We start from the raw sequence: 8,817 nt of genomic DNA on the forward strand, positions 1-8,817 counted from the left end.
GTGGAGCTGCTTTGGTTTAGCAGGAGCCAAACTGCTGCTGCTTCTGCTCTAGTGTGAAGAGCAGGAGTTGGGGGACAAAAGAGTGCGGGGCTCTTGGCCCTGGCTCGCCTGCATGTGTTCCCAAACCCCTTTGAATGCGTTTTTGGAGTTTCTGAACTTGCGCATTCCTGAAATCCCCTGCTGGAGGGCAGTTGTTCTGAACCAGATCGCACCGAGGTACCTGGCTGGCTCGCCATGGGCTTAGCTCACCGATGTACCCTAACTCTGCTCTGCTTTCCCTGCAGCCAAGCCATGATGGGATGTGCCCAGCGTGGGACCCCAGTCCCCCAGCAAGCACAGCGGTTCTGCTCCAGGTACTGCCAGGGTGACAACATGTCTTTTATAAACCCAGCCCTGTCAGACACACCAGGAGCAGCTGGCAGCTGTGCTGGGGCATGTACCCAGCTCGATCCCGAGCTGCATGAGCCCTCGGAGCAGTTTCTGTATGGTGCAGGGTCCACCTTAACCCAACAGAAGCCCACCCAGCCCAGCTTGCGCACATTATTGGGGGACCCCAGTCTTGGTTAGCTGATGGGTGCTGATCCTGCCACCCTACTAAGCCATGACCCCTCTGGGCGACCTTGCTGTCCTCTCCTTGCCCTTCCTGTGGCAGGCAGGGTCCCTACCTGCCTGTCACACTCCCCCCCTTGCTTCCCTGCCACTTGAGATCCCTGTCCCGCTCCAGCACAGACTCCGGTCCCTGTGGGCAGTAACTTTATTCTCTTCGCCGGCGGCTGCAGGAGCAGCATGATGCTGCCCTAGGGCTGGACTCGTCCCTGCTCCCTGAGGGACTCCAGCCAGAGCTGGAGGGCGAATTTGGTGCCGGTGCTGACCCGTTCCACGTCCTCCCCTTTGGCCGGAGCTGTGTTCAGGAAGGTTGAGGTCGGGAGCTGGGTGGTGCTGGAGGAGCCGTTGCTCAGCTCTGTGATGCTGAGAGAGGGAAAGCCATTAGGGACAAGGCAACATGGGTCCTGGGGCTCTGCACCCCTGTTTCTTACTGCCCTAGTGTCCCTGACCCCGAGGCGCACAGGTGTGTCCTCACCCGATGGTGGCTGGCAGCGCGCTGGGACCATTTCCCAAACTCTCCGCTCCGTCCTCGGTGGCTGCGATGGCCTCCAGGACGGGGGGCTCCAGCCAGGCGTAGGCGCTCACCTCGCTCTCGCTGGGACACATCCTGGCCTGAACCCCGAGGCAGCGCTCAGGCGAGGAATTGGCCCACACACCCCGCTCCGGCCCAGGGACAAACCGCAATGGCCCTAGTCCAGGTGCTCACCTCCAGCTGCTCATGGGACTCGGTGGAGAGGAGCAGCAGGTAGGTGACGATGTGGTGACGGCGCGGCAGTCCCTGGCTCAGCATGGGTGGGTAGATGGACTGGCAGGGGGACACGGGTGGGGTGTACTTGCAGATGGGAGGGGACCCTGGGGCCCCGAGCAGGGGATGTGGTCAGTGGGTAGGGGGATGCGTCAACTGGGTGCTGTCCCCCCACCCAGGGGTGCTCAGCTCCATGGGGGTGGTTGGTGGTGCTGAGGCCACCCTCCCCCAGCTGAGCAGGATGTTACCTCCCAGAGGCCAAGCATCCTCCAGGAGAAGGTTCCCACTTCCAGATGCAGTCCTGTCTCCTCCTCCAGCTCCTGCAGCCCCACGTCCAGCAGCTGTGGCCAAGGAGAAAATGGAGGGGGCAGAGGGGCATGTCAGGGTGCACCAGCATCCCGCAACGCCCACTGCCCCTCTCCTCTCCCAGGCGGAGACCGTATGGTCCACATGTTGTCCCCTCACCTCTTCATCCGGCTCCACATGCCCACCTGGGAGGAGGGACAGCAGGTTAGGGGCACCTCAAAGTAACCAGCACCTTGTATTTCCACTCCCCACCCCAGCCGGACTCACCGGGTGGCACCCAGACGTTGGGGAAGATGCTGAGGGTGCCGGCGCGGCGGGTGAGCAGGATGCGGCCGGTGCTGGTCTGTAGCAGCACGGCCACCCCTGCGGCCACCCCCCGGCCTCGCAGCTCGGCGGGGAGGGCGAGCTCCGGCTGCTCCCCCAGGCGCTTGGCCGGGCAGAAGGAGGGTCTCTGGGGGGGTGGGGGGGAAGGTGACCTGAGGGGACAGGGCGACGGCGGGGAGTGGCGCTTGGGGGGAACGCGGGGGTCCCTCGGCCCCCACCCACCTTGAGGAGGGCGGTGGTGGAGCCGGGGAAGGCCACGTCCGAGAGGAGGAAGCGGCCGCGGTCCAGGCCGCAGCTCACCACGGCCGCGTCCTCGTGTGCCGGGCAGAAGGCGCCGGTGACGCTCTGCGGGCGGGGGACGGCGAGGGCAGCGCCGGGGGGGGGGGGGGGGCACGGTGGCGGCGTGGCCATTGCCACGGCACCACAACGCCACGGCGCCGTGACGGCCACCGTTGTGGCACCACGACGGCCACGGCACCGCGCTGGGGGGCACCCCCACACACACGCCCCCACACCCCCCCCCCTCCTTGCCCCACGCAGGGCCCTGCAGGCTCACGCTCCCCCCCCCCTTCCCACGCAGGCACCCCTCGCCCCGCTGTGCGCGCCCCTGGCACACCACCCCCCCCAACTCCCCGCCCTCTGCACGCTTTGCTCGCGCCCCTCCCCCCCCCCCCCCCCGGTACCTGCCCGAAGCGCGCGGGTCCCCCCGCCCCGCCGCACCGCACGTGCACCAGTACGCGCGCCAGCCCCGCCATGGGCGCCGCAGAGGGGCGGGGCCTGCCGGGGTGGGGTGGTGGGGGCGGAGCCTACCCTGGCCAACCAGCGCGCCCCCTGCCGGCGGCCGCTGAGGCCGCACCAGCCCAAGGCAGGCGGGGGGCGGGGGGCGGTGTCACCCCCGGGGGGCTGCGGGGACACCGTCCCTGTCGTGCCCGGTCCAGTGTCCCCCCCCCGGGACACTCAGGCAGCGTCAGCGGCTTTTGCTTTATTTCCCTCAACAGCAGCACAAGTGCCAGGGCGGACACGGGCCCGTGTGTGTCTGTGTCCCCCCCCCCACCCCGCCGCCTCCCCGAGCACCCTCAGGGCTTCTTCATGGTGCTCTCGATGAACGACTCCAGCACAAAGATGGTCTCGTCCACCTGGTTCTCGCTGGCGTCAATCCTGGGCGGCAGAGGGAGGGGTGGGAGTGCCTGGGAAGGCCAACGAGGGGGTCCCCCAGCCTGCTGTCCCCCCACCCCAGGCCCCAGTCCTCCCCTCCCGCCGGTGCTCACTTGTTGACGTTGCGTTTGAGGTTCTCCAGCTGCTGACGCTCTGGGACGGTGATCATCTCCTCAATCTCCTGCAGCTGCGCGTCCTCGGCGCCAGTGGCCTGCATGGATGCCAAGATGGCTTCCACCCGCTGCGACTTCTCCAGCAGCCTCCTAGAGGGGAGGGGGGTGATGGACAAGAAAATGGTGGCTTCAGACCCCCCCCACCCTGGCCAAATCCACCACCCCGTCCTCACGATGCCTAATCACCAGCGCTCACTTGTTCTCCTTGGTCTCATATTGACGCCGTTCGATCAGGTTGGCCACACTCTGGGAAGAGGAAAGAGAAACGGGGACAAGGTGAGCCTCCACCCCACACGCCATGGGGTGGGGCACGGTGGGGGGGAGATACCCATGCTCCGACAGCAGAACCAAAACGGGTGGGGAAATGTCAGGGTGGCCTAACAGTCACCCTCGCTCATGTGTGGTGGTGGTGGTGGAGAACCACACACAGTGGTGGTGGAGAGCTACGCATGGTGGTGGTGGTGGAGAACCACGTGTGGTGGTGGAGAACCATGCGTGGTGGTGGAGAACCATGCGTGGTGGTGGTGGTGGAGAGCGACTGGGCTCTACCACCCGGAGCAGGAGCACGCTTGGGGGGCCTGGATTTCTCCCCCTGCTTGGAAATATTTGTGCGGATGGAGGCCATGTGGGGACCCAACAGGGATCAGGCTGGTGCCACTGGCTTTGGGGACGGGCAGACCAAGCAGAACCACTGGCAGGTCTGCGGGAGCATCCACGTCGGTGACTGGGATTTACCTTGTAGCATCTGTGCAGCAGCATCCGTGCGGAGGACAGTATGTTCACGGTGTAGAGGTAGAAGGTGCGGGATGGCGCATGGTCAGGAGTCTTGGGAATCTCCTACCGGTGGGCAAGAGAAAGGGGGAGGACTTCACCATGCAGCACGTCCCTGCGGTGAGCTACATGGGGTTGGGGACTGAGCCGGGGTTTTGCTGGGGTCCCGTGCAGGGCGCTGTGTCCCTTGCTCACAGGAGTGAGGCTTGGAAATGCCTGTCACCTGGAGAGTCATTTTGTGAGGAGCAGGAGAGCGACATCCGCTCTCGCTTGGGGAATTCTCTGAGATCTCAGAGGCCTCGACATCCATTGCTCTCCAGCCCCCAAACCTCGTTCTTTGTCCACGCGCCCCTTGCGTTACCTTCGCTCCGGTGACAGGGTGGGCACACTCACCTGCAGGGACACAACATTCTCCGACAGCATTTTGTAGAGCATGTCCTTGGCTTCCTTGGCTGGGATCATGGCAAAATCCTCCACTTGCTTCTGCTCCAAATGCTTCTTTCGCAGGAGCAAGCGGAATATCCTGGCACAGCGGGAACCAAATCTGAGCGGGAGAGGAAAATAAATCAGTGGATGGAAGCGAGAAAGGGTCAAGAAATCTTCAAATCGCTGCTTTACCTCTCCTCCACGATGGACTCCAGGGTTGCCGTTGCCAGAGATGCCAGGGCCTTGTGAAGGTCTGTACAAGATCGAGGTCAAGAGATAACACCACTGCTCAGGAATCGCTTTATGCACCAGAAAACGCTGGGGCAGGTAGTTTACCCACAAAGGATACTGACAGTGTACATGCCCCCGCCGCTGTCCCCGGATTTACCCACAAACTCGAGCTACAAGAAGAGGAAAAAAAAAAAAAAGTTCAGTACATCCCAAAGTAATAAAAATACTGATTTTCTTAAAATCTTGATTGTAGAAAGTACTACATAGATTTTATAAAAAAAAAAAAATCTGTGATCTTGACAGCTTAAGAACATAAACCACATTTTTTTAACACTTTCAGCATCTTTTAAATATCAGTAAAAACTGCTTTTCCCTTGGTCCGAGATCTCCCCAGCACGTGGCTAAAGGGAGGCAGCAAGTGGCACAGACTTGGGGTGCAGGGAGCTTGGCGAGGAGCCACCATTGAGCAGCATTTAATTTCTTTATGCAACTGAGTTCTTGCATTTGGACAGTAAAAATAATCACACATTTCTTACCGGGTCATCTGCTAACAGGGTGAGATACTGGTCCAAAACTTGCTTCGCAATGTTGTATCCGGCTGGAAGAGATCTGAATATCTGCAGGAGAAAGAACAGGCAGAATATAAATGGGAGTAAAATGGAATAAGGAGCTTGCCTAAATCTGCAGGTGCTTTAGACTTTTCCTGCCTGATCCAAACCCGGTGCCAGAGCCATGCCAGTGGAGAAAGGTCTTGGCTACACCCCGACTTCTCAGGGGCAGGAACTGACCTCGTTGGAAGAGAGTGGCTGGGTGTACGGTGCGCTGGAGGACGTGGTGACTTCACTCATCCGCAGCATCGTCCGCACTATTTCACTGCTGGTCTGGTTTTGGGGAAGGAAACGGCTCTTGGTGTAGGAGAATCTCTGTTCAGGGCTCTTCCGCCAGCAGCAATTGAACGCGGGCCACCCCTGCCTGCCCCGGTGCAGGGTTTAAAACCTCCCCACCATGACCACAACCATCAAGCTCTCCCCAACATGGAGAGTGATTGCAGGAGGTTCTGAGCACATCCACGAACCTGATCCATGCGGTTGGCCACGGCACTGACGATCCCCTGGTCTCGAAAATGCTGGTGGAACCGGTCAATGTTGACTTGCCAGTAAATGCCATCATCAGGCGGAGGCTGTGGGGGAACAGTGAGAGAGAGAGGAGCCACAAAACCTGAGGGAGAGGGGCCACAAAAACTGAGGGAGAGGAGCCACAAAGATGAGGGGGAGGAGCCACAAAACCTGAGGGGAGAGGAGCCACAAAACCTGAGGGGAGAGGAGCCACAAAACTGCTCATTTGGTTTCCCCAGAAGAATGTGTTTGGGAAGATGCTGGATCCCTTCAGCCTGTAAGCTCAGAGGAGGAGGAAGGAGCTCAACCCTTGGCAGGACAGCGACAGAGGCACATCCCCAGCAAGGGTTACATGCGGGAAACAGGCAGCGTCCTGCCCAACAGGCAGCTGCCTCCACCCTTCCCAGGTGCTGCAGACCGAGCTCTGATTTACAGGCCCAGAGAGCTGAGGACGACATTGCTTCAGCATTACCAGTACCTCTGAGCTTTCTCCATCTTGCTTCTGCTTTTTAGCCTTGTGTTCACCGTTTTCTTCCTCGTCACATGATCGTCTCCGCTTCCCTTTCCCTGTCAAACACAGAAGATAGCATTTCCTTTTAAAAACTATTGTTATGGTCTCAGGTGAACAGTGTGTGGCTGAGTGCTCCCCAAACACCCCACTAACCATCTGGTAGCACCCAGAGTTACTCTGAGGGCCTTATTACCTATGAGGTTCAGCCTGGGCACGACATACATGTCCTTCTCATTGATCACCAATATGGGTGCAGGGGGAGGGGGCGCATCAGGGGTCTCGGGGGTTTCGGGGATCAGTGGGCACCTCTGTACAAAGTGTGTGTCCGCCAGGCGCACAAATGTGTTGGAGACATCAGTGTAATCCATGGTCTTCCCGTCTAGGCCAGAGGAGAGAGACAGCGGTGTCAAGCTCTGCCACCCCCTGTTCCTGCAGTTCCAGAGGACAGGGTAATGCTGTGGTCCTCAAAGAACCACCACGAACAGGCTACTTGGAGGCCGGTTTGGGGTGGGGGGCTCCATTTATAACCCCTCTGGCAGTGAGGCCACTTTGGGTGGCTCCTTCTCCAAGTTCCTGGCCAGCTTTCCCATATAATGCAGCCCAGAGAGCCTCTGGTACCACATTCACCGAGCAAAACTGGCCTCCGGTAGCTGCTGCACCTCCTCCTGCTCCTGGATCCCTTTTTTTTTTAAGGAGAGAAGCTTCTCACCTTCCATTGTTTCAGTCAGCCTGTCTGCCACCTTCCTCACCACTGCGCTCATTGTCATTTTGCCGTTGAGAAGCAGCTCCTCCACAATGAGCTCGCCAGTGTCATTGTAGAGGGTCTTGGCAGTGTAGATGTAACGCGGGTAGCGAAGGATCCTCAGGACCCGCTTGCACTGGGCCTCATACTCCACGAAACCTCGCTTCTGCAGCTGGTATGTCACCAAGTTGTGTTGGATGAGGACACAAAGGGCTTTCTTAACCTGCCCGAGGCAGAGCAGGGCTTGGTTAGGTGACAGAGAAGCCCACGCTGTGCTCACTCCGCTGCACAGCAGTCGCGGAGCATTTCCTCCCTGCACAGCCACCCTTTTCCCTCCGCTGTGGTCCTCCCTGGTGCTGAGCTGCCAGTGTTTGTGTCACCGTTTTGTCCCCTGTGCATCATCCCCATTGCTCTGGACTCTGTTCCCTGCCTTTGCTCCCTAAGGAGAAGTCAGAGTTACTCTCCTCCTTCCCAGACCACTTTTTCAGTGAGGTAACGAACCACCTCTCCCACTTAAGAAAACCCACCTGATTTTTATTTTTTTTAATAAGCAGCAAAGCGCTCATTTGTCCTTCTCAAGGTTTTTCTACCAGTTTCTCCTTCAGGAGCAGCAGCGGTGGGGACTGACAGCTCGGGCTGATATCAGAGCGGTCCAGGCTGTGTTATCTAACACCTCCAATTGCATCCAGGCTAAAGCCGACAGAGGCGGGTTTGAGACGTACCTGATCCAGCAACAGCCCTGTGTCATTGACGATCATCCGCAGTGGCTGGGTGCCCGTCCTGATAAGATAAGTCCCTATCTTCTCCACAATCTCCCCAAAATGTTCTTGCAGCAGGAGGGAACACAGCTTTATTTCCGCCTGAGTCATCTTGATGGCAGATTAAAACACCCGGCAGTGCTGTGGAAGAGTGCTGATGTTATTATGACTGTTACGGGGGAACAGGAGGGTGGGGGCCATGCTGCTGCCGTCCAAGGAAACCCATCTGCGCTCCGTCCCAAAATGGACGTGTGGTGGGAGACCAAATCTTGAGTGAAACCAGCCCCTGGTGCTGTAGCGGGGGTGAGACAGATTGGGGACAGACGCTCTGGCACATGGCTGGTCCCTGTGTCCTCTTCCGGGGGATGACAGCCTTGTCAAAGGGGGCCTGGGTCCATGGGTCCCCACCGTCCCAAGGGGCACCCATGTCAGATGTGTGTGGATCCCTGTGTCCCCTCCCAGGGGATGGCAGCCCTGTCACAGGGGTCCCTGGGTCCCTCCCCAGGGGATGGCAGTCCTGTCAGAGGTGTCCCTATGTCTTTTCCCAGGGGGGATGGCAGTCCTGTCTGAGGGGGCCTAGATCCATAGGTTCTCCTCCCAAAGGCCAGCCATGTCAGAGGGGTCCCTTGTGTCCCCCTCCCAGGTGAGATGGCCCCCACAGAGGGCTGGGGTCCTGTCAGAAGGGTCAGGGTCCCTGTGTCCCCTCCCGGGGAACACCAGCCCAGTCGAAGGGGACCCCTCAGGGTCTCACTCACCCAGGCCCGGCCTAGGCCCATGCGGCCACCATGGCAACTGGCACTTCCGGTTCCCGCCCCGCTATTTCCGGTCGCGCTCGACGCCGCCGCGCCCCGTTGGCCGCTCTGGAGGACCGGGCCAGGGGATGTTCTGCCGTGCCGTCTTGTCGGGCCGAGGTGACGCTCTACCCACACGAGCTCGCTTGCTTCGGCCCGGAGC

At 59.9% G+C, this 8,817-nt stretch overlaps 2 protein-coding genes across 7 annotated transcripts; both read right to left on the reverse strand.

Annotated features, from left to right (window-relative positions):
- Positions 1-65: 65 nt before the first annotated feature.
- Positions 66-2,869, reverse strand: NUDT17 (nudix hydrolase 17). 4 transcript variants are annotated; one of them, XM_075040781.1, is made up of 8 exons: positions 2,665-2,869; positions 2,204-2,326; positions 1,925-2,108; positions 1,817-1,842; positions 1,600-1,692; positions 1,313-1,411; positions 1,082-1,218; positions 713-969 (listed from the first exon to the last, which is right to left on the reverse strand). In XM_075040781.1, exons 1-8 carry the CDS (start codon positions 2,734-2,736, stop codon positions 798-800), a joined length of 906 nt encoding a protein of 301 aa, XP_074896882.1. In that variant the 5' UTR covers positions 2,737-2,869; the 3' UTR covers positions 713-797. The 4 variants fall into 4 exon arrangements, with proteins under 4 accessions (XP_074896884.1, XP_074896882.1, XP_074896885.1 ...); XM_075040784.1 differs by lacking the exon at positions 2,204-2,326; XM_075040782.1 differs by lacking the exon at positions 1,313-1,411.
- An 82-nt stretch (positions 2,870-2,951) lies between these two features.
- Positions 2,952-8,782, reverse strand: POLR3C (RNA polymerase III subunit C). Of its 3 annotated transcripts, none has more exons than XM_075040780.1 (15): positions 8,619-8,782; positions 7,828-8,004; positions 7,073-7,328; positions 6,557-6,742; positions 6,331-6,419; positions 5,813-5,917; positions 5,526-5,618; positions 5,274-5,354; positions 4,856-4,907; positions 4,699-4,759; positions 4,474-4,624; positions 4,045-4,146; positions 3,506-3,555; positions 3,250-3,399; positions 2,952-3,139 (listed from the first exon to the last, which is right to left on the reverse strand). In XM_075040780.1, exons 2-15 carry the CDS (start codon positions 7,972-7,974, stop codon positions 3,058-3,060), a joined length of 1,605 nt encoding a protein of 534 aa, XP_074896881.1. In that variant the 5' UTR covers positions 7,975-8,004; positions 8,619-8,782; the 3' UTR covers positions 2,952-3,057. The 3 variants fall into 3 exon arrangements, 2 of the variants coding, with proteins under 2 accessions (XP_074896881.1, XP_074896879.1); XM_075040778.1 differs by having other exon boundaries at positions 5,813-6,127; XR_012652258.1 differs by lacking the exon at positions 2,952-3,139 and having other exon boundaries at positions 3,376-3,399; positions 4,860-4,907; positions 5,813-6,127.
- Between the last annotated feature and the right edge of the window lie 35 nt (positions 8,783-8,817).

Source organism: Buteo buteo, chromosome 11 (genome assembly GCF_964188355.1).
Source record: "Buteo buteo chromosome 11, bButBut1.hap1.1, whole genome shotgun sequence".
Taxonomy (NCBI): Eukaryota; Metazoa; Chordata; class Aves; order Accipitriformes; family Accipitridae; genus Buteo; species Buteo buteo.

Coding starts and splice junctions, on each gene's coding strand:
- NUDT17 (XM_075040781.1), bottom strand. CDS start 2,736: ATGGCGGGGCTGGCGCGCGTACTGGTGCACGTGCGGTGCGGCGGGGCG. Junction 2,327..2,664: donor GACCCGCGCGCTTCGGGCAG/GTACCGGGGGGG, acceptor CCCCGCCCGCAG/AGCGTCACCGGCGCCTTCTG. Junction 970..1,081: donor GCGCTGCCAGCCACCATCGG/GTGAGGACACAC, acceptor TCCCTCTCTCAG/CATCACAGAGCTGAGCAACG.
- POLR3C (XM_075040778.1), bottom strand. CDS start 7,974: ATGACTCAGGCGGAAATAAAGCTGTGTTCCCTCCTGCTGCAAGAACAT. Junction 7,329..7,827: donor CAGGGCTGTTGCTGGATCAG/GTACGTCTCAAA, acceptor TGCCTCGGGCAG/GTTAAGAAAGCCCTTTGTGT. Junction 5,619..5,812: donor TGGCCAACCGCATGGATCAG/GTTCGTGGATGT, acceptor CCCCAAAACCAG/ACCAGCAGTGAAATAGTGCG.